This window comes from Xiphophorus hellerii, chromosome 12 (genome assembly GCF_003331165.1).
Source record: "Xiphophorus hellerii strain 12219 chromosome 12, Xiphophorus_hellerii-4.1, whole genome shotgun sequence".
NCBI lineage: Eukaryota > Metazoa > Chordata > Actinopteri > Cyprinodontiformes > Poeciliidae > Xiphophorus > Xiphophorus hellerii.
In genome coordinates, this window is record NC_045683.1 from 14,981,334 (window position 1) to 15,006,768 (window position 25,435).

Consider the following 25,435-nt stretch of genomic DNA (forward strand, 5'->3'; position numbering starts at 1 on the left):
GACACCTGCAGTTGATGACAGACTCCAAAAAAAAAGATAGTTTGAATGCACTTAAATTATCAAAATTATGTAATTACATTAACAAAATTCACACATAACATTCTAATCTATTAGAATACAATAATTATGTTTGACATAAAATGTTTGTCAAAACTGTATAATTTTTATTCTAATTAAGGCTATTCTACATAATATCCAATGGATGACTGGGGTTTTAGAATGGTAGCCTACTGTGTCAATAACAAAAGGTGAAATAATCCGGCTCCTTCTGGCCAATTATTATGCAAAGTTATATTATGCTCAACTAACTGAAAAAAAGTGAAATTTGAGCTGGTGGTCCACCTCATTTTAAAAAATTGTAGCTAATTCATATAGGATCTTATCCAAACAATGCTCTTTCTCTCATAACAGAATTTCGCAGAAGCACAAACTTTTCAGATCTCACTCCTGCCAAGTGATTACAACATTAATGCTGTCCCGCACGCACAGCATTAATATTCAGAGTCTGTTGTTTGAGCGTCTCCCCCTGCTTCTGCGCCAAGACATGCTCTCCATCTGTGTCCAGTGCGCGGATTAGACGCTTATTATCCTCTTAGCTCTAAATGGCCCCACGTTCCTTGCACTTGGTTGTGAGGCTCATCTGCTGTCTAAGAGGCGAATCGGAGCGTGGCACGACATCGATCATGCGTAAAAATGACCGTGGCCACCATTCATCGGTGTTTGTGAGGACGAATTAACGGCGGGATTGTCGTCCATCGTCTGTCAGAGCGCATCTCCGGGGCTCGGTCAGTAGGCTGCTCGTCCGTTCATGACCCACCCCACTGATCTTTTGCAGACTGTAATCTTATCAGTGTCAAAGCGTAGCTGCCCTTTCCCCCACGGACAGATCTCGTGCGTCTTTGGAGGGCGTTTGTCTCCAAATTTGGAAGAGAGACGAGCTTTCATTTGAGACAGCTTCCCCACCAGCTCAGCATCTACTTATTGATAAAGTTGCGCTTTTGGATATGTCCTAAAATGTGGATTTGACCAAGTGAAATTATGGATCTTACATGTAAAGAGAAGCGTCTGCTATGTTTGCTTTTCTTTGCTATCTGCTCTGCCAGCGTTTGCTTTGGTGCCAGAAGATCAAATGCGCGGAGAAGTGGTGAGTTCAGCTTCCACAAACTAGTTGGACTGGGAACATGAAATATTATTCCAATGAGCATAAAAATGAAATAAACTTGTAACATGCATGGCAACGTGAGGATGATAGCTGAGCATGCACTTTTTCTTTGTGCCACTGACTGTATTTTTAAATGTTTTCACCTTTCATTCATGATATCACAGAAAAATAACTTAAAAGGATCACTGTTTAGAAAAAAAAATCACAATATATAAATCAAGACAGTTCGTTAATCTTTAAATCTTTTAATGTGTATTCAAAGACAGCAAAACACAACTTGGTACATTCTCTATTCAAAACAAAGTCCCTTTCCTTCCACAGAACAAAACTGCATGTTTTAGCAAAATTAAGTACAACTATGCCATTGTTATTTTAATGTGTTTTTTTTAACTTATGTTCTTTTTCAGTCCAGTTTACTGAGAAGAAATTTAAATGCAACCATTTCTATGCAGACTGATAAACATTGATTTTTTTCTTGTTTATGTTTCAGCTTTTTAATTTAAAATCGAAAAATAAAAGTCCATTCACAAAAATGCTGGGAAACGTGATAGAAACAATGAAGTAGATATTTAGAAATGTGTTCCTTTTGCTTGCAATCAAGAATGGATTTCAGAGAAAGAAAAACTATTTATCAACTGTAAAAACAAAAACAGCAACTATTCTTAGTTAAAATATGCAAAAAATGTTGCAGAATAAAGATTTGTATCCAGAGAGCACTACCTGGTCTGTCAAAGACAGTTCTTTAGAGGGAGCATCTGTGTATTTATTATTCAGGAAAACAATACTTGTAATTTTAAGATGAGAAAGATCAAAGAGGTGAAGAGGTGAACTATTATTAGGGAATCAATCAGAAGCCCTCAGTCTAACTACAACCCAATCACCTCTTATACTTGATGAAGATCAGACTCAAAACAGAAATAAATCCACAAAACAAACTGAGAGCTGTTTCAGTGAACTCCCTGGAGCAGCATCACACGTGGTTTTCACTGCAGGAACAAGCATGAATGTCGCCCCCCTAGTCCTTGCTACGCTGCAGCTTCTCACAATTTATCTTTTTTTCAAATTCCCTTGTTGAACAAACAGCTAAAAGTCGGACATTACTGCTAAAAGAAAAGTAGTCGCAAGATGACTTGTGTACTAAACAATGACAGATCTTCCTATCATCAGCACCAAGCAGGCTGAGCCTACTCAGTGCGGTGTCGTAAATAACAAATAAATGTATTTTTCTATTTCAGCCAAGCTCTTGAGTTAAGTAATTTTTTTCTCAACACCATGTCGTCTGATCTCTACACTGCTAGATTTTTAGTGTATATAGTTCAACTTCTATTTTACTATTTTACAAAGATTTTTTCAAGAAATAGTATAAATTCTTTGAAAGATAAAGATCTAAAGATAAGTAGATTAGTTTTAGTTAAAGGTTAATGCTAAGCTTTCTTCTGTCCATTTTTTACACTACTGTGTACATCTTAGCTGAAATCCTTAGATTCCTCTTCAGTCACACCCTCTTTGTATCCGTTTCTTCTTTGTTTCTTTGTCCCACTTCCTTTACTTCTCTTTCCATCACTTCCTCTTTCTCTCACTGTCATTCCCCCTGACCACTGACTTTTTTTTCACTCTCAGAGCCCTCAGGCCAATGTGGGTTGACTTTTACGTCTGTCTGTCTGCACAGTGTCCGAGTCACAGCTTTGACTGCCAAACATGCACAGGGCTGATGTAGCTCTGCATTTATGACTGCCAGTGACATTTGTACTTGTTGTTTTTTTCTGTCTTGATGTCTCTCAGAGCTTGTTTTCATGGAGGCTAGAATGTCAGCAGGGCTCAGTGTCCACATGCATCACATCAGGCTTTGACAAAAAAGCTGGTGGTTTCAGGTTAAAATTGAATGAAGCTCCCCCCCTGAGGTGGTCTTTCTTTTTAATTCCTTGACAGCTTCATTCCCCCGTTTGAATAGACAGTTAAATTATTGATGGAATAATTCAGAAGCTTCGCTTTTTTTACTCTTATTGTTATGCATATCTAGCATTACGAAGTTGATAAGAGAACCATGCATTTTAATGAACCCTCCACAACCACTTCTCGCACTTGAACTTTTGTTTGGTGAAACACAATTAAAATTTAATAAAGACCAACCAGCTACTGTTTTGTTTAAAACACAGCGTTTTGTTTTCATACCTTCAAACTCGTCCCACTTTGTTCTTTAAAGGAAGACAGCTGCATGCAGCTCACTGATCATTTTCTTTTGGGGGACAAAAATCTGGGAAGTAAATCTTTTCAATGTAAATCTTAAGGTGGAGATATGGAAGCAAATTATTTACAGTATAAGATTCAACAGTATAAGATTACTGTTGAACACATAAAAGCTGTGTTGAATGTTGAGGTTGCCAGATTAATAATTGACAGAGAATCAAAATTTTTCATTTCCAAAATAACCTACGCTTTGGTTACATCCTCATACCAAATAAAATTCCTGTTTATGAATTCATTTTTATCAAAAAATAAAAATGATATGTGATAAAGAATCTAATCAGAAAGGAACAAGACATTTAGAAGGTTTAGTTATTGCTGACATCAGAATTTATGAATATGAATAAGTAATCCATCTATCTGTCCATCCATCCATCCATCCATCCATGCTCCTGAAAATAAAGGAAAACCAAAACATTCCTCTCTCACTCTGTAGCTCATTCTGGATGAGCTTAAGTTTTTTTTCTTTCTGGGGTTTATTCTGCTGTGTTTGGGACAAAGGTAGAATTTAGACATGTGACCTATAATTTATTTAACAATGGCAACTGATTTTCTGATTTACCCTGTTTCTTAGACATGATATTAAAAAAGAAACATAAAAAGAAATCTGATTAAATTGTAAAATATTCAAAATATTTATCACTTGTTCATAAATTTGGGGATCAATCATGACACCTAAATGAATTTTCTTACATTTGCAATTTGAATTTAAATTAAAAAAAATTTTTAGTATGAGAATTAAAATGGAATTTTTATTAAAAATAATTTTTAATTACTTCTGGTTAATTTGAGTCTGAAAACCCTCAATTCTAGGCAATATTTAATTGGGGGAAAAAACACTGACAATAAAGCCACCGATCAGGTTGACAGGATGAGAAACCAGGAAATATTCATTCAACTGTCTCTATCATGTTTGAAGTGGACAGTGGCCTCAAAGGATTTAGAAGGGCACTTGGCAAACACAGACCAGCGGTGATTCTGAGATTATCTTCTTGATAAGACAAGAGGGCATGTCTCAAGCCTCGCAGAGTATTATTAGATGTAGCATGTGCTGATTAAAAAACAAAATCAATATCTGTGAAGTCTTGTGAAATCTTGACTGATTTGACTTTTCTTCTGTCTGTGTTTGGGGAAACAGAAATATACAAAGTTCACCTGATGGAGGTACCAATCCTTGTTAAATGAGTGGCATGCTAATATCTGGAGATGATTTGTGATTCACATTAAACTATTGCTTTTATCTATAGTGAAATCATTTTTATCTTTTAAAAGCTTTGAACGGGTCATCCATGCTTTTATTACATCTCAACAGATGTACAGTATTAACTCTATACATTGGTGTTAGTTAGGTCTGCCTTGCATGACTGCAGCTTGTCCTTTGACCTGACACTAGAACATAAACATGCTGTTCTTGCTTCTCTTCACTGGTTTACTCTTCACTTTATAATTACCTTTAAAGTTTTATCATTGACCTATAAGGCACTGAAATTACTCGCTCTGAGGTATTTGTCTGCCCTCTTGCATTCATATGTGCCCTTTGAGTCCCTTAGATCTAATAATTGCTTCTTTTTGGCTGGTAAAAAGGTTTAGGCTGGTCCACAGAGATGTCCTAAATAAAGTACTCATTTGCACTAACATCTAAAACATGTTAGTAGATGTTTTAAGTTACATCTATGAACATATTTGGATGTGTCAGGCTATTACTACTTGTACACATTTAAATAGATGATGCTTAACCTCTAGTTTCAGCTGGTCAGTGTTTCTTCAATTGGTTGGTTATTTTCCAATGATTATAAACAGATGAGAAATCAAGCAAACACTGTTTTGACTTTAGGTTTTAGAATAATGACTAACAAGGTGCAGGTGACGTCCATTTATGATTGCTGATAATGCATTAGTGCATGACATCCAAGTCTTTCCATTCTAACAGCATTTGCAGTCTGCAACAGAAAATTACCAATTTAAAAATATTCAGCTACACAACTCTTGAGTTCTCAGAAATTTAAAAGCATAAAAAGCACCAAATCAATACCCTCTTATATTATGTTTTTACCTCTGCTCTTGTTTGTAACTGAGGAGTTAGCAAGGGAAATAAATATGTCGGTACGGGGGTGTCATATGGTGTAGAGGTAGAACGGAGGCTATTAGCGCTCGACGCAGCTGTCCGGGGTTTGATTCCTGACCTCAGGATATTTGCTGCATGTCTTCCCCCCTTCTCTCGCTGCCTGTTTCCTGTCTGCATACTGAAAAAGAAAGGCCACTAGTGCCTGGTTAGAGTCCAATTCTTCAGGTCATCCCTCCAACCTTTCAAAGATAAAGCAACAAGCATGACCATGTTATCCAGCTTATTATGTGAAATTCAGTGTTCCCACATGTTCTTCAAATGTTAATTATGTGCTTAATTTTCCAACAAGCTTGAATGATTGCTTATTAAAACCAATATGCATTTTCCCAGCCAGTCTCTTGAGCTAAGTGATTATTTTTCTAAAGGACCTTAAGTTTACTCAAGAGCTGCAGATAAGGCTACCAGAAAAAAACGTGAAGGAATAAAAGCAGCAAACAACTGTGATTTTCTAAGACCAGTCTCCCACTGATAATCACCCAAATAATCTGTCAAAAATCAATCTAAATTATTAATTATTTTCTATCAATTAAATCATCTCACTTACAAAAAAGAGGGGAGATTTATTTTTTTCTTTGTTTCTCAGGAATGAAATGTATCATGGACAAATCAAATTTAATTTAACTTCAGTTAAAGGGACAGTATTATGTAAAATAGACTTTTTTCAGTTACATCATGTTATAATGTTATTCTCTTACCAAGCAGCCTTTGATTCTTGCAAAGGCTCCTTTGCAAGAATCAAAGCAACCTGGACCTGATTCTTTTAGCTTTATTAGATGATAATGCAACACCATCATCTGTTTCAAGACCTTTATTCCTATGCTCCGATGTAAAAGTGAGTTAAAACCTTAAACATAAACTTTTGTATGTCTATCCTCTTTTACCTCAGCTTCATGAAACTCATTCTCCATCTTTATAACTGATTATTATTCCCAATTTGTAAAAAGTCAAAAGCATTTTTCAGGCAGAGAATCTAACTCTAAAAAAGAAAAGATTTATTTTGCTTTTACAAAGGCAAAATGTCAAAAATAATTGTGTCTTAGCTTACAATCATTAAAGGTTATGGTTCTCATGTGATTCTATTTTTTCCCCTTTGATAGACATTTTAGAGTCACCTTTGTAAATGTATAAAGAGGAGAATATTGTTAAGCTTGTGTTTCATGCAGTTTAGCTTTCATTTATAGAAATAATTCCATTAGAAATCCATTTGAAATAAATAAATAAAAATAAGTCTTGGTCAGTCAGAATGTGTCCTCAACAGTTCTTGAAAGCCTTGTCCTAGTAACCCATGTACTCTCCCCAGCTGTATCTTGTTGTTTTCCTCACTGATTATGTCCATGTTTATGTTTGTACAAACCAGATCGTCTGAGTCCTCCATTAGACATCCAGCTGGAGACTCTCAATTGTAGCGCCTTCAGTGTGCGATGGAAAATGCCCCGCAGACATGTCAGCACAATCACTGGATACAAGGTAAGTGCAAACAGATTCTACATAAACGTTTAATGCAACACTTTGTCAATTGTCCACATTTTAAATACTTAATGTGTGCAGTGATCATTTAGAAATTATTTCTGATTGTTTTTATCTATCGGCCATCCTTCGGTGGTCTCATTTTGAAAGTCCTTCTACTAAGTAGAGCATCATCAAAAAAACATACAAAAACGGCAGAAACACCTTTTGAAATCTCACAAAGGTTTTCGAGATGGAAAATAAATCACATTTCCACAGTTTTTTTTCTTGAGTGCCTGTTTATTTCTTCCTGCCTGGCTGAGACACTCTTCTCTTCGCTCTAAAGTGCCCATAAAACCATGTGTCCAGGAAGATGGCCATGAGGAAAAAGGACAAGTTATTTTTATCTTCCATGAGTTTGAATGGAACCCTTTCGTTGCCAATTGTATATTGTTATTTTTTAGGTGCAATATTGCTCTGGAAGGTGAGGTCAAATAAAATACAGTACATACTCCATAAACATAAATGGATAAGTGGGATTATCTTTTTTAATTTTTTTTTAAACTTACATGGTGCATATTTTGTACTATAGTTAGAAAGAGAATCTAAAGTGCACATTCAATGTTCGTTGCATGGTTTCTTTTCTATGATGCACTCTTTCAACGCTGGCCATGTGTTTGAGCCTTACATAACACACCAGAAGTTTCTTTCTTCCTTCCTTGAATCAACCATTAAGAAATTGTGGATAAGTGTAACTGTGGGGGCTCCGTCTTTGGCCATATGTCTGCACTAAGAGGATTAGTCAGGACACCGGCTTCCCAAGAACTTACAGATAAGCAAATGTGTTGCTTTGTAAGTTCAATAAAAGTCCTGTTTCTTTTTATTACATTCTTCTGGTTAGCCATAAATAAATTGTTGCCGTTCTGTCCTAATATTGCTAAAACTAAATAATAGTAATTTATATCTGTACGTGTACGACTCAGGTCTTTTACACAGAGATGAAGAATGGCCGCCCAATTAGTACGACATCCATTATGGAGGTTCCGCTAAGTTTGGACATGCTAACCACTGTGAGTATACACATGGAGGTGTTTGTTATCTGGCATTAAAAAAGCTGCAGTCCTGTTCAGCTTGTCATGTTCCGTGTTTTTCTGTGTGTTTATTTCGAGTTTTCTGTGTCTCTGTGTCTCCGTGTTGTCCTGTCTCCCCTCGATTACTCCCAGGTGTTTCTCGTTCCCTAATTACCCCGTGTGTATTTAGTGTCACCTGTGTCACCTGTGTCTCTGTCGGGTCCTCGTCTAATGTGTTCTGAGTCCTTCGTGTGTCCATTGGAAAAACCAGTTGCTACCGGCGTTGAGCCCTGGCTTCCGCTCAGTCGTGCTGCCTGTGTTTTTGACGTTTATTTATTATTAAAACAACCATTATTCATCTCACCCGGGTCATCTGCGTCTGCCTCACCACCTACACCGCACCGTTCCTGACACAGCTCTTTTCCCCCTGGTTTTGCATTGCAATAAATAAATGTTTTCTTAATTGCAACAAGCATAAACACAGCAGTTTTGGATAGTCGAAAAGGACACGCAGAAGTGGGTTGTATCTCTTAAAAGTTTTCATATTTTGTGAAGTTACAGCTACAAACTTCAGAGTATTCTGCGAAGGGAAAGAAAAATATAGCTGGTTTCTTAAACTGATGAAAATGGCAAGGAAGGGAATTAAACATAGAAGGATTAATAATGAGGTCGTTAGCAGGACTCTGGAGAACTTGACTGCACTTAGGAGGTGATTCAGCTGTTGGATTCAGGTGTGTTGGACCAGGGAGACATCTAAGAGTTGCAGGACACCGGCCCTCGAGGACCAGGATTGCCCACCCCTGAAATTAGTTCATGATAATCTCCAGATGTCGGCGATTCAGGAGGTAAAATCAGATGAGAGGAAAACTTTCAGTTTTGCTCTTCAAAAGTCTTGCCTTCACGAATATAAAGACCGGACGACACACTTTCTGCTATACACACCATCTCTGTAATGAAATGCTGTTGGTCTGGTGTTAAATACAAGGCAGTGGTTCTAAATATATAATGCTGAAAGAAAACCTTTTAGAGTAGAAAAAAACTTGAGACTGGGGCAGAGGTTCGTCTTTTAGCAGAGCAACAACTCAAAGCAAACATTCAAACCTGGAAGTGGCACAGCTTCAAGCATACAGTCACATACACACCTAAGCAATAGGCATAACCTATTACAAAAATTAGAAATCACATTATATTTATTATCTTTAGATGGTGATAAGTTAAATCTGATAGTTAATTATCAACATTTGATTAGTCTGACTATTAATATTATTGTCTGTTTGGTCAAACCTTTAAAAGCCACTGAGCAGTACATCTTTATTCTTGTGTCATATTTTAATCTTCTTAATGTTGCTGTACATTCTAATATCATTGAATAAATCTGTGTTTTCTAACAGGGGCAATTTGATGGACAAGCCAGCTTTGTAAGTAAAATAGAGCCCATTTGTTCCTCTCCCCCAACTTTTTTGTCTTACAACTCCTTTAACCCACTTTCACTGTCTTTCAATAATGTATCCGATATTTTTTTGTGAATGTGCTCTGTAGGATGTAAACATTGGCAACCTGAAGATGAACTCTAAGTACAGAGTCAGTGTTGGAGCATACGGTTGGGCCGGGGAGGGTCGACCCAGCATGCCTAGAGACATCAGTACTGCTTCACATGGTAAGAATATGTGAGTGGAAGAAATTGGTCATTTAATAGTTTCCAATGGAGTAGCCTAAATCATGATTAAACTAAATTTAATTTGGTTTTCTGCCTATAGAGATGTGCATGCCTCCATCACCTCCTACTCAGCCAATCGTCATGGCTGTATCGGACACAGAGTTGGCTTTATCTTGGCAGGAAGGAGAGAGTCAAGGAAGCTCCCCTGTTCTTCACTTTCTGGTGGCTTACATTAGGTCAGTCATGACTCATTCAGCATTTGCAAAAATGCAGTTGATAAAAATTTCAGACACATTAAAGACATCTTTGCACACAGACAAGGAGAAGTCATCTTTCTCAGTATGAACACTTTCCTCTGTGTGTGGATGAAATACAGAGAAAGCCTTGTCAGAATAGAAATAAAAACATTACTATGTGAACACCTTTTCTGGACGTGGATTTTACAGAAATGTGGGGAAAATAATATCTTAATTTTCTCATTTTATGAGCAGTCCTGTCTCTGGATAAAAGTGGACTGTTCAAAGAGCTGCCTTGTAAAAACCTGCTCCTTGAACTGTACATCACGTTTACTGAATTTATTACATTTTGCTATCTTGCACAAGGATTTGTAAAAAGTTTCAAAATGCGACATGACTGGCAGGTTTATATTCAAACCCTATTTTGCATCAAGATGCTGCTCAAGAAGTTTCTAATTGTATATTCCAATAATTGTCTTAGTCTATACCTTAATAAAAAGTAGTTGCTCTTCATCATGCAGGATGTTACATCAATCCAGGAACACAGACTCCAGAATACAAAAAAACATTGAAAACAGAACGAATACAGCATTAATCTCAGTTTATATAATGTTTATGATTTAAATACTCCAAACTGTGTGGAAATGTTTAGCTAGAATGGAATTTAAATTAGCTGCAAGAATCCTGACTTTCTTTGAGGGAGAAGAGCTCTCTAGTTGGTTTCTGTCAAGGAAAAACACCGAAAATGGATAAAGACAGTTTTAATATTAGAGAACAATCCTCACGAGATGGTGTGCCTTCTCCAATCAGCAATTCCCTATGATAACATCACTGAATGCAAAGTTCAAGTGATTACATTAAGCATGTATTTAAGCTAATGATAACACTTCTATCATTAGCTCCTCTATACCCAGTTAATGTGGCAAAAAAACTATTACTTATCATTTGATTCTCTTCTTCTGTCAGCGTTCATGTTATCACCATGAGTTCCTTCTTCATCTCATAAACCTCACAAATGTTGTTTCCCCCTAGCTCCCAATGCACACACAATAAGGCTGTGAGTGTGCAGACTGTCCTTCAGCCCACTGCATTGTAAATAATCTGTTGTGGTGGAGTGAGATCTATCAGAGCAATGACTCACCACGTCGATGGACGTTCAAAAGCCTCCTTTTTTGGCTCAAACAGCCAGCAAGTCTTTGTTAGACAACGAGTGTTTCAGTTGTTCATGTTGTAAGTTTTATTACTTAGTCTTATTGTTGGTGAATGAGGCTTGCAATGCCCTCTGCTTTATGAGTCTAGTAATGCTAAGACTGCTAATCACGTCTTAGCCCTTTATCCACTGTAAGATTCTTTTAATCCGAGTCTTTTTTATATACTTAAACAATGTGTTTTTGGTCAAATATCTCAGATAAAAAAGGGCTGTGAAGGTGTTAAAAGTGCTGTAAAACTGCAGTTCTGATGTTTGGACAAGATGTGAATAAGTGCATTTTACAAAATGACCTTTGTTACGGGGCAACTGGAAAGTATTCATAGTACTTCAATTTTTTCCCACTTTAAGTTAAAGTCTCATTCCAAATTGTATTAAATTAATATCTTTCCTCAAAATTCTACACACAAATATCCCATTATAATGATGTGGGGGAAAAAAAGTGTTCTTCAAATTTATTAAAAATAGAAAACCAAGAAATCACACTTATGTCAGTATTACCAGCTTTTGACAAAAGGTTAAAAACTGAGCAGGTTCCACTGATCATCTTAGAGATGTTTCTACAGCTTTAACTTAGTTCACCTGTAGGAAATAAAGTGGATTGGACTTGATTTGGAAAGGCACGCACCTGTCAAATTAAGGTTCCAGTGTTTACATCGGGTCAGAGGTCAAACACCAAGCATGGAATCAGAGGAATTGTCTATAAGCCTCAGAGACAGGATTGTCTTGAGGCACAGATCTGAGAAAAGACCCAAAAACATTTCTGCTGCTGTGAAGGTCCCACTGAGCTCAGTGACCTTCATAAATCGTGAATGGAAGACATTAGGAACCAGCAGGACTCTTCCTAGAGCTGGCCGGTCATCTAACCTGGAGGAGGCGCTGTGTTTTTATATCTGAAGTGATGAAGTTGTACCAAGCCGTACCACTGCAACCAATATTTAACTACCTAAGAACCATTTGACCGAAGACCAGTAGTGAGACGGTTTAGGCAAAATAATGACGAAAATATTGGATAAAAATGTCAAAATCTTTTGACATTTTTTGACATCTTTATGTGTTTGAAACACATAAAGATAACATCCTAAATAACCTATTTAGACTATTTATCAGCAAATAAAGGTAATTTGGGGTTGAGTTTCACTAGCATTGTCAATAGATGTGTAAATCTGATTTCTTGTTTTTCTATTTTCTGTAAATTTACAAAACCTGCTCCCCACATTGTCATAATTTGGTATTTGTAGAATTTTGAAGATATTGATTGAAACAATTTGGAATAAACATAACAAAATGTGGAAAAAGTGAAGCACTGTAAATACTTTCTGGATGTACGGTACTTTAAAATCTAACTGCAGTTATCTTTGTTGTGCAGATACATGTGACACAAACATCTGGTGAAAGTGGCATTAAATTTTCACATCTTTAAAACTTGATTTGTTCAAACTTAAATTCAAAGCATAACTGAGAAAGGGTAAGAGTAAGCAAAATTAAGTGGCTGGTCCCTTAAAATGCCAAATACATTTAATGGTGCATTCTTGTAAACATTGGAAGCAATTTTTTAAATTAGTTATAAGTGTGTATTAATGGCTGGAAATCTGACATGTTCTTCAAACGCATAACTCTGAATATACAGCTCTCTTTTGTATGCATCTCTACTGGTCTGTTCAGTGTAACCACTTGTGTTTTGACACAAGAGTCAGTGGGGACATGAGAAAGAATGAATTTCTTTTTCTTTCTGTTAGCACACACAGACGCGCACGCAAACACACACACTACAAAGAGGCTCCTATGTCTAGACTGTCTGCAGAGACGCTGAGGTCACAAATGAGTAACTCGGGTCTCTTTGATGATAGCCCAACCCGTAGGTGAACAATGTGTTTTTTTATATACTTAAACAATGTGTTTTTGGTCAAATATCTCAGATAAAAAAGGGCTGTGAAGGTGTTAAAAGTGCTGTAAAACTGCAGTGCTGATGTTTGTAATGGAGAGCTTATGGCTTTTGATTGTGTGACTGCAAAGAAACAAAAAGAGAAAAAGAGACAGTCTTTCACTGTGACAGTCAGACATGGATGTGTGTCTCTGTCTGGGTTTGCTGGTATTCACTCAGAAGGGCCATCTCAGATGCAAATCCTTCTCTACATCTTCCAGCTCAAGAGACGCCTTGAGTGTTTTGCTACCGCTGAAGATGAAGAAACAATAAAAAGCCATTTATTTATTCATGCGGGTAATTTCCTGCAATTTTTGTTATCATAATGAATTGAATTGAAACTATGCCAGCACTGAGGTCAATTTAATTTTAGTAATGAAATAAAAGTAAATTATATTAAATACTTTTTTTCTTAACCCTTTTTTTAGTCAGACAACAAATAAAAACAAAAAATAATGATTTCTTTATTTATTTTCTTTTGAATCAAATCTTGATTGAATGTTGAATGTTGTAAGAGCCGTCAACATACACTTATTTTTATAAATAAGAAGACAATAGAATAGAAAACAATTTTATTGTCCCAAACTGGGCAAAATCAGTTGTGGCAGAATGAAAATTAGAAAAACTGCAAATAAAATATAGAGCATTACAGTCCACAGAATAAAAAATTAAAATATAATATAAAATGTGTTGAATGTTGAAAAATCAAATGCACAAATGAATGGAAAAGTAAAGTAAATTCAGTGCTATATGTTTTTTCTTGTGTTCTCTCTTATTTCTATGTAACGTTCTTTATTTCTGTGCTAGGCCAGAAATGGACACAGAGTGGACTTATATACGGGAGCCCATTGAGACCAGCTCCATGGTTTTAAAAGGACTGCTACCAGAAACCGAGTACCAGTTTGTTGTAAGAGCCGTCAACATACACGGTGTAAGCCCACCCAGCCACATCAACAACCCCGTGCGAACTCTCGGTGAGTCCAGGTGTCGATCTCACAGTCGCTTTAGTAGCTGAAATGCTTCGTTCTCTACCAGCTTCTACATCAGTATGTTTTAACAACATTTTGAAGCTTCTCAGTTTTCGGTAACACTTTATTTGACGGGTTGTGAATAAGACTGTCATGACACCGTCATAAACATGACATAACACCTGTTATGAACATGAGTAAGTCTTTATGTATATTTATGACTGTTGTCATAAAGTGTCATTCTGTAAATCCTGACACTTTTAGCACAAAGTTGACATTATTCAAAATGTCTTTGTTATGACAACTTGACATTAACCAAGAACTCATGATCTGACATAAATTTGTTATAAAAGTATTATTGATTAAACTTTAAAAATTGTGTAGCTTTATGTTATTAAAGCTAAAGTTTAATGTTCCACGTGAGAAGTCATCAAAAAACATTTTGCGCCATCATCCTCCTGTCACTTCCTGTCATCTTCTTCGTCTTTTCTGTCAGTAGTAACATCCAGTTGTTGATCACATGTTTGGTGTGATGTGGTAAAGTGTACTTACTATTTTGTGGCTGCAGAAGGCAACACATTTAATTGGCTTTTCTAACTAACTACTCTGCAAATGGTAGGCAGCTAAGCTGAGTTAACTGTTGTCAAAAACTCATGACAAAATTGAGTGCTTAGAAGGATGCAATAAAGATGAAAGCTACATAAAAGGGGGCAAAATGAGCCATTTAGAGCGTCAAAGAGAAACACACTGACTCAAACTAAGCAATACAGAAGCATTGTTTCTCAGCAGGGGATGAAAGCGGGTTATGTCCCTGTCTCATCAGACAGGATTACGTGTGTGATGCTAGACCCCTACACTGTTGTTCACGTTAATAGAAATGCGAACACACGCACAGTGGGCCACGGCTGGAGGGCGCAGCAGGGGTGGGATTGAGTGACTGACTTTTCCTGGTGCTCTTTATGTGAAGTTGTCTGTTTTAGCCAGAAAAACAGTGCAACAGTGTAAACAGGGTTATACAATAGCTTAACTGCTGCACAATTGTATATCTCACTTGCTTTTTCATGTTTTAATGTCATTTGACCAATTAGCAACTCAATCTCCACATCCATTCCTCTTTAAAGGCTGATTTGTGTCTAAATCAACCTTTGTATTTAATGAATAAAATACTTTCCCATTAAACTATACGCTACACTTAATTACTGTACGCACTGAAAACTGTATACCATTCAAGATAAATTCATAAAACACTAATAATTAAGATAAATGAGGAATTTGAGCAGTATGGAGGCAGTGGGGTATTCTAATTTGTTTCTTTTGAAGAGCTGAGTGTCGGAAGGAAAACTTTAACACGGTTGTGGTAATTGCCTTAAGAAGAGTAAATGTGCATGCTTTTTGGTTTCTCTCTTTTGGTTTATGTTTCTATTGTTTGCATTTGAAATATAATACTCTCGTCATTATTTTCTATGCCTCATTTTTGTGACAGGTTCAGTAGACATGGGCAGTGGGGATGTGGAGACGCTATAACACTGATTCCAGATATAAAGATGAAGATGGATTTGACATTGATGATTCAGATTATGATGTCTTTATTGAAGAGGTAGGTGTTAGGTATTAGTAATTCAAATCCAATTAATTGTTTTTATTTTTTTAAAATTCAAAATAAGTCCCAAGAAAGCACAGTTCATTTGAAAATACTGAAAAGTATTAGAAAGACGTCTGACTAAACCTGCGAAGTTTGACGTCTTGTTATGTTTTTAACCTGTTTATTCCCCAGTTGAAGCCATTCCCAGGTATCGGTGAGAACAACGGAAAGTCCCAACTCCGTTCACATCCTGGTCCTCCATCTGGACGAAATGTTGTTTACCACATGAACAGCAAAGTTCCTCCAAATGTCACCGATCAACCAGTTGATGTGACCCCCTCGTCCATATTCTCAGACTTCACAGATCTGGTTTTTACAGTCCCTTCAGAGCGTAGCAGTACTACCGACACAACAGCTGACTGCTCCACCCACCACTACCAGGTAAATGGGTTCATATAAAGTGCATTACCTGAAGCCTGTATTTGAAACAACAGGGAAACATTTTTACAACTTAGGCTGCTACTGGAGAAATGCCCTAAAAATTGGAAATAAAGCTTTAGTACAGAGTAACCATGGTTTGTCTTCTTTCTCATTTTTGAATTGACATCAGCCCACCTTTGGCCACCACCACTTCCATCCGTACCATCTCGCCCTGGCAGGGTGAGATACCTCGCGTCTACGACATGACTTGTGGTGATACTGTGTGTCCACCTGACAGTTTCTGCCTCACTGATTACGAGAGCGGAGGTTCACGCTGCCACTGTAACCTGGGGCATGGAGGAGACTCTTGTTCTGAGGGTAAGAAACTGAAAGATGTAATACCTGCTTTGCTATATTTGTACTATTTATATGAGAAATAAATCTTTACTTAACTATTGGTTTAAGGAATATTGGACCCAGGCATTTACATACACTGTAGCAAAAGACATAACCTTTTATCTCACTATCTGACAACAAAAAGAACTCACCCTTTTCTGTTTTAAGTTAGGTAGGAAGAACAAAATTATTTGGATTTCTTAACGGAGGTGGTGGCATCATGCGCAGGAGTCTTTTGCAGTAGAAGTGACTGGTGCCACTTCAAAAAATAAATGACATCATGGAGAAAGAACACACATAGAAATATTGAAGCAACATTTCAAGGCATAAGACAGAAATTTAAAGCATAACAGGATCTTCCAAACCGGCAATGGACTTAATTATGTCATCAAATTGATTACAAAGTGGCTTAAAGACAACAAAGTCAACTCACAGTGTGTTCAAATATCTAAGTTTAACTCTATATGTCTTCATTTTATACCTAAATATGTAAAATAAAATGTAAAAGTACCAGTAGTGAGCTCTTGCTATGCTCAACCGCTCATTTTGAGTTGTTTTTCTTTCATCTTCCACCCATTTTTACAAATTTCCTCATCGTTCTTCTTCAGCTGTGACAGTGAACTTTCCCAGGTTCTATGGCTACTCTCACATGACCTTTGAACCCCTGAAAAATTCATACCAGACCTTTCAAATCACATTAGAGTTTAAGGTAAGACATTTGGCTTTTTTCATACCTTTATTTTCTCTGAGTCAAGAAATGTGTTTGAAACATGTTATTTCTCTTCAATAGGCTGATTCTGAGGACGGCTTGTTGCTTTACTGTGGAGAGAATGAACATGGCCGTGGAGATTTTATGTCTTTAGCTCTGGTTCAAGGCAAACTTCACTACAGGTAAGGAGTCACACTTTGCATCATTCTGATCACTCATGGGAACAAGAATAAATAATCTGCATAATTTGTCTCTTCAGGTTCAACTGTGGCACCGGAGCTGCCCAGATAATCAGTGAGAGCCCTGTTGTTCTCGGCCAGTGGCACATCGTCACTATATTCAGAGATGGCATGAGCGGTTGGCTCCGTATGGACAATGACAACCCCATATCTGGACGCTCACAGGTAACCAAAAGCACTTAAATGTTAAACATCAGAAACGATATTGCAGTATCTTGCAAAAGCATTCATACCGTTTGGCAATTTTTTAAGTACAAATAACCTCAACATATATTATTGGTATTTTATGTGATGGACCAACATAAATAATTGTGAAGTAGCTTTTACAGCTTTTACAAAAACACATTTAAAATAAGATATGTATTTGTTTCCTCTCCACATTTTATCTCAAAACTGTTTTATCTTATGGATGAAATCTTGGATCTTAATGACACAATCTATATAAGTAAATGTAAAATAAATTACAACTGCCATACATGCTTAGTCACTTGGGTTCTGGTTTCTATTACCAGTCTATGACAGAGCAATAAAAAGACCCGGTGGACAGATAACCATGCACTAACAAAACCCAGGGAAATATAGAGACAATTTAACTTACCACTTGGGTCTTTGAATGTGAGAGGAACAGAGGAACATAGAGGAGAACCTGCAAACTCCTTGCAGAAAGGATTTGACAAGGACCTTCTTGATGCAGAGAAATAGTGCTAATGATGTTTCAGTTACATTTATGTCTGGACTTTGACTGGGCCATTCTAACATGTAGATATGTTTGATCTCAATCATTCCATTTGAACTCTGGCCACATATGTTAGGTCTTTTTCCTGCTGAAAGCAAATTGTTGCACACTCTTTTATTAATTAAATACGCATGCATGCCAGAGCTGTTAGATTTTAATTTGTAAATATTTTCGAAAATCATGCCCTCCTTTCCATGCACTTGATAATTGCAAAACTTGGTGTTTGTTTTTCATCTAAAATACCAATACTTATCTGAATATACTTGGTCAGAAAAGGTTCAACAGCTATAAATATTGTACTTTTGTGAGGTGATGTACATCAGAATCTTACTGGCAGAAACACACCAATGAAGCATATTTTTGCCATCAAATGTAAAAGCAACATATTAGTCATTTATTGCTAGAAAAATATTAGATGATTTGCCTTCAAAATTAATATGTCTTTACTGTTACAGAGGACAAGGCACACTTTGTTCTTTTCAATCTTGTTCCTTCAGGGTCAATACACTAAGATTACTTTTCGCTCGCCGCTGTATGTGGGTGGATCTCCTAGTGCTTACTGGCTGGTCAGGACGACAGGCACAAATCGTGGCTTTGTGGGCTGCATTCAGAGCCTGACCATCAACAACAAGGCTACCGACATTAGGCCATGGCCACTGGGCAAAGCTCTTAGCGGAGCTGATATAGGTGAGGGATGGATGGCTTTCATGTGTTTTCTCTGTATGCTTCATATAAAACATGATTTATATACTTTTTCCAGAAGCTGAGCAGAAATCTAATAATTAAACAGTGACTTCATATAGAAAAATACTAAAACAAAGGTTTTGTTTAAATATGAATGGCATCATGATTAAACACGCTGTATTATATATTAACAAGGTTCCTTTGAGCAAAAAAAGTAAATTTTTGCTTCAAGATGGGAAAAATATTGTTGTACAGCTCAAAGCTGAGAATAAAATTGTACACTGAAATACATAGATTTTATTACTTAGTTATGTTTTTTTTCAAGTTTTTATGTATGTAGTAACCTCTATTAAAATGAAACGTAAAATATAACAATATACAGATCAGAAAATATAAGTTAAAAATGTATCCTTGTATTTTCAGTATCGAACACACTGAAATAGAATTTTTTTTTTCCCAAGTTAAATGTGCAGATGAACATTTTGTTTTTGTTTGCAAGGTGAGTGCAGCGACAGAGTGTGTGACATGGTTAGCTGTGCCAACGGTGGAGTCTGCTTTGCAAACCGTGCTGACGACTACATTTGCCTCTGTCCTCTCGGCTTCAAGGGAGCTCTTTGTGAAGAGAGTGAGTTAACAACATTGCCTTTTCCATAAAGAATATGCAGGTTTTATTTACGCTGATAACTTTTAACCACTTTTATTTTTGTGGTGATTACTCTACATTTTAGAGGCAATTGAAGAGAATTGCCTCTCTTCAATTCGCTAGAAGATTATTACTTCTAGTGTGATTGTAAAGCGAACATTGCATGTTAGAGGAGCTTTGCCACAATTCAATTTTTCACATTTTTGCTTTTCTCACCTAAATTCTTCCTGCCATTCACTTTTCACATATGCTAATGCTTACTTATGTTTATCGCTAATCTTCTTTTTTTCTCAAGTTCTTTGTTCAATCCTTCAGGTTTCTCTCTGTCCTCTCCCCTCTTCAATGAAACTGTGTTTTCGTACGCTGTCATCTGGTGGCCTCAGTCCTCCCAGAGTTACCTCTCTTTCATGGAGTTTGAGGTGACATTCTGGCCATCAGTGCCCAGCGGGGTGCTGCTGTACAGTGATGATGCAGGCAGCAGAGACTTCCTTGCTATAAACTTGGTGGACAGATACTTAGAGTTCAGATTTGACTGTGGCTCTGGAGAAGCTGTTATAAGGTAACACACCGATCACCTCCTCTGCCACCTGCTGCTACTGATTTCTGACTAAGTGTGTGATTTGTGGTGCAGGAGTGAAGAGCAGATCAATCTGGGCTCCTGGCATGAGTTGAGAGTATCTCGAACTGCTAAAAGTGGGATCCTGCAAGTGGACAACCAAAAACCGATGGAGGGAATTGCTGAGGTAATTCTCAAACTCATCGTGGAAGTTTCAAACCTAGCTTTACTAACTTAAATGCGTAAGAGAATCAAAACAACATGATTTTAAATGCATGACTCTTATTGACACTTTTACTCGCTATTGACAGTCATCGTTAGTTTCCAGGTTGAACTAAAGTAAAAGGAAAAAAATATTCTCAATTCCATGTTTGTTTAATTTAATTTATATAATTTCAAGCTAAATTTAACTGCACAATTTACATGTTTCACAAAACTAGAGATTTTTAGAGTTCTTTTGAAAAACACATGCAAGTTATAATGTTCCTTTTTATTATCTAATTTTCTGATTGTTCACCATCCATCCATCCATCCATCCATCCATCCATCCATCCATCCATCCATCCATCCATCCATCCATCCATCCATCCATCCATCCATCCATCCATCCATCCATCCATCCATCCAGCTTAATCCCAAAAATAATCTCATATCTCTTATATTTCCTTTTCAGGGAGCTTTCACTCAGATCAACTGCAGTTCGCCTCTCTATCTCGGTGGGGTGCCAGACTATGAAAAAACCAAGAGGACAGCAGGTGTAATGAAGCCCTTTACTGGGATCATTCAGAAGGTGAGTCTGACTACGTAAAAGGCTGAACTTGTGGCAACAAAATCCAACAAGTGTGTATAGATCTGTTTTTAAGAGTAATATATGAGAGAGGAGGAATCTATAACAACAGATAGGATCCAAACTCTTAAGGCGCCTGTGAGACCATCTGGTACATAACATCAGGGTAGAAGATACAGACAAGTAGGGTGGACATTTGTTTACATAACAAACATCTAAATATGAAGAAGAAACTATAAATAAAATAAATAAAATAAAACCACAAGATAAAAAATAATATGGGATTATAACTAATGTGTGGAAGAAACTGTGCAGTAAAGTTAAACAATGTATGTTTTATAAAGCATGAGATGACTGAATTGAATAACAAATAATAAAGGAATCAGTGATTGCATCTGTTTTACATTTTTGCAATAGCTACTGTTAGAAGCCTGGGTGTACAGTCGAAGGTTCAGTTCCTAGTTTCAACTGTACAACATAATTACATCTGTGATGTTTCTGGTCTCTGCAAAAAAAAATGGTTTAATTTTCACATGTTCTAAAACTTTCATTTTCTTAAAATCTTGTGCATATTTTCTTTTTTTTCCGTTTACTGTTTTTTTTCTTCTTACTTTCCCAGCTGATTCTCAATGACCGCACCATGCCAATCACAGCTGGCTCTGCTGGCGGTGTAAATATTGCAAACTCAGCACATCCATGTGTGGAAAATCCTTGTGCCAATGGAGGGACGTGCAGGCCAAAGTGGGATGACTATGAGTGTGACTGCCCTCTAGGGTATGATGGAAGGCACTGCCAGAAAGGTCAGAAGGAGGAAAGAAAAATGTATAATCCATGAACGAGCTGCTTCCACTGTGGTTGCTTGGATGTTTTTAGTCCCTAAACAGTCATGAATAGTTAAAAGCCGGCGAGATGAGGCACACACTTTCTCAAACAACATCCGCTCTTCTGAAAAGTTAACAGGAGAGGAAGATTATAGCTGTTTGACTTGTGATAAAAACATCAGACTTTAAATATTAATCACATTACTGAAAGAAATTACATTCTCAAGTTGGTAAATATTAAATGTAATGCACAAAATAAAGCAAAAAGCAGAAAAAGTCAGTATTCAAATTCACAAAAGGACTACAATACTTTATGAGGTAAAGTTTTTATCTTTTTCTTATCTGCAAGATTAATGATATTTAGACTTAGAAGTAATTAGACAAAAATATTGGAAACTAATTTTCTTAAATGTGTCTGTGCCTTCTTTGTTTTTAATGCTTTCATTGAACAGAGTGTGGGAATTACTGTTTGAACAGTAAGTCATTTTCTGCTAATTCAAAAAGCACACAGTGTATTACTACATTTTTAATATATAGACATTTGCTCCCTTTAATAAATCCCATTGTAGACAGATCAGTATTTTCTCAACTAGTTTAGCTTGTTGCACGCAGATACTGCCACCTGGTGTTCATATGCAATTATTACATTCCCCTCTCTACGCAGCTGTGACTGAAGCCATAGAAATACCCCAGTTTATAGGCAGAAGCTATCTGACCTATGACAACAGAGATATCCTGAAAAGGTTGGTATTAATATAAATTTAAACACCTGTTTAAAAAGTATTACGTCTTTGAGGCGTGCTATGGTGGCATAGGGGATAGCACGACCCACGTTTGGAGGCCTTGAGTCCTCGTCACGGGTTCGATCCCCGGACCAGGCGACATTTGCCGCATGTCCTTCCCCTTTCCCGTCAGCCTGTTTTCATATAAGGGACACTAGAGTCCACAAAAGACCCCCAGGAGGGGAGAAAAAAAAAGTACTACATCTTCTCAGTTTTATTTTCTTATTTCAGGGTGTCTGGGTCCAGGACAAACCTTTTCATGCATTTTAAGAGCACAGCCAAGGATGGTTTATTACTCTGGCGAGGAGACAGTCCAATGAGACCCAACAGTGACTTTATCTCCATGGGGCTTCAAGATGGGGCTCTCATTTTCAGGTATTCCTATACCTGAAAATTTAATTGATTTTGTTAATATTAAACAATTATATGTGTTTTGTTTATATGGTAGGATCCTTATTTACAGTGGGATTAGATTAAACACTTGGAATTTATTTACCAATTAAGATACTGTACAGCTGAAGTTAGAACTGGTTGCACAACTATTAAAGAAGGGGTATCAGACTTAAAAAGGCTGAAAAACAATTTTTTAAATCAATGTGTCATGTTCCTTGTAATTCACAATTATGCACTTTTGCTGGTCTATTGTACTGAAATGTCCACTGAAATAAGTTGTCTGTAAATTAGCCAAATGTGGAGAAATTTAGGATGTATCTTGTGAAAGGCAGATTTCATCAGAAGAGAAAGGTTTGATCCCTATCAAACAGAAATGATAGGAAGCAAAACTGATAACAATTTGACTGTCTTAAAAGTGTCAAGGAGAGTGATCTTTGAAAATGACCTATGAACACATGTCAGAATAAGTTGTTCAGCTATTAAATCACTACACATTTCTGTTGTAGTTATAACTTGGGCAGCGGTATGGCTAACATTGTTGTCAACGGGACATTTAGTGATGGAAAGTGGCACAGAGTCAAGGCTGTCAGGTAAGCTCTAAGAGAAACTGATTGCAGCTGCTTTTTGCAAAGATGGAAGCTTTGCTTGAATCTAAGTTTGTCTCTCTTTCAGGGATGGCCAATCAGGGAAACTGACAGTCGATGATTACGGAGCAAAGACAGGCAGGTCACCTGGCAAGATGAGACAACTCAATATAAATGGACCCTTGTATGTTGGTAGGTGGTTTATGTTCTGTCAGCATCACTACGTTTTTGATTCCTGTATTTTTCATAGCTTCCCTGTCTTTTGTTTGCTTTATCTTGTCATTTTTTTAACGATAGGTGGCATGAAAGAGATCGCCCTTCACACAAACAGACAATACCTGGGAGGACTGGTGGGCTGCGTGTCCCATTTTACACTTTCCACTGACTATCACTTAGCTTTGGTGGAGGACGCAGCTGATGGCAAGAACATTAACACCTGCTCCAACTAGAGGATTTTTTCACATAAGGGGAGAGTTTCAACAAATTTTTCAGCCTGATTTGTCACCATGAATTTCACTTGTCAGAACCACAGCAGTAAAAACTAAAGTGTTTTTTTATTGTTAATATTTTTAAATGCATCATAGGGTATGTACTGAAGTCATTCTGGCAAGAAGTGTTGTCACATGAATGTTTTTTATGATCTCTCTAACTTGCAGAGTAAAAATGTTTGCTGTAATTTTTAAAAATATATTTTGGTTTTAACAAGCTTTGATCCGAGGTTGCAGGAAGAACTGACTGCAGAGGCACAAGTGCTCTATCTGAATCCACATCACAATCATGGATTGTGTTCTTTGCAAAAACTAAAGTAAATAGAGGACAAAAAAACTGTTTTTATGGGACAATTCCAACCATATCTGTACTCTTTTTCTTTTTACTGTAATCCCGTCTTTGATTGCTGAAAGCACCAAAGGAACTTCATTCACCATGAACTTGAGCACCCAGCGGAGATAACCTTCGTTCCAGATAATCTTGGTTTTGGCTCTTCAGGATATTTGTGTCTTTCGTGTGATATTTGTTTTTTTGTTTGATATGTTTTGTCATTAGTTGGACACATTTTGAAAAGTATTTTGTGATATTAGTATACTCTAACTGTTTAGTTTTTACACTAAAGGGTTCATTTGCCTGTAGCAGTTTTATGTCCTTGTCCAACTTACTTATCATTCAGTTTTATCTTTTAGTTTCGGTCACATGACATCCTGATCTGGACATGGGGTGAATTTTGGTTAAAAGAGAGACAGGATTGCTGTCATCTGACACAAACCCCATTAAATGCCAGCATTTACATTCCTTTCATGTCTATCACATGTTCACCAGTAAACAAATATGTTTTCTTGTTGTCATCTGTACAGGTTCTGAATATTTTTTTACCCTGTAAAATAACATTAAGTTTTAAAAATATGTCTTAAGTCTCCTATTACTCTAGATTAAAATCACATTAAGACATTATTCAGAACAAGGATGCTTGTGCAGGCTCAGGAGTGCATCAAACATGTTTGGACTATTTTTAGCATGCCCCAAACATTGTGTTGGTATTAAAGTGGCAGCATAGATCCTGAGCACTGAATGGAGCAGCCATATATGAGCATGGTAAGCTCACCCATTACATGGCAGATGATCTGTACCTGCTTAGTTTTCTTTAAAATCAGACATTTTAAAGAAATGGAAATGTTGGCTATATGCCAAGATCAAAACCTAATCACCAAGTAAAATTGCAAGCAACTGGTGGCATGGTGGCTTTGCATGTTGGATTTGGCTGCAAACATGCAGCCAAATGCAATATGGTATTTGGCTGCAATATGGCATTTGGCTGCAATATGGCATTTGGCTGCAAAATGCCATATTGCCAACTTACCTGAATAATCCACAATCTCTAAAAAACTCAGGTCAACAATCAGACCACTTGTTTTAGCTTCATTTCAATTAAATTGTAGTTGAATCAGGGGAAACGGTTAGGGTAGTTGCCATTATATCACGCTGTCATTCTGTGTGAATTAGAGAACAGAACAAGAAAACAGATTGTCATCACTGCTTTGAATTAAAAGGGCTTCAGGCAAGGTTATTACT

At 36.9% G+C, this 25,435-nt stretch overlaps 1 protein-coding gene across 1 annotated transcript; it reads left to right on the forward strand.

Annotated features, from left to right (window-relative positions):
• The first annotated feature begins 554 nt into the window (after positions 1-554).
• Positions 555-24,769, forward strand: egflam (EGF-like, fibronectin type III and laminin G domains). The gene is given in 27 exon segments (XM_032579541.1): positions 555-1,144; positions 6,889-6,998; positions 7,961-8,047; positions 9,439-9,465; positions 9,587-9,704; positions 9,805-9,940; positions 13,879-14,045; positions 15,523-15,551; positions 15,553-15,636; positions 15,814-16,038; positions 16,040-16,062; positions 16,232-16,419; positions 17,046-17,146; positions 17,228-17,328; positions 17,406-17,550; positions 18,619-18,808; positions 19,305-19,430; positions 19,764-20,007; positions 20,080-20,191; positions 20,678-20,794; positions 21,411-21,591; positions 22,065-22,088; positions 22,277-22,355; positions 22,626-22,769; positions 23,294-23,377; positions 23,460-23,563; positions 23,669-24,769. Coding segments are annotated over 27 exon segments (3,204 nt in total). The 5' UTR covers positions 555-1,038; the 3' UTR covers positions 23,821-24,769.
• Positions 24,770-25,435: the final 666 nt, after the last annotated feature.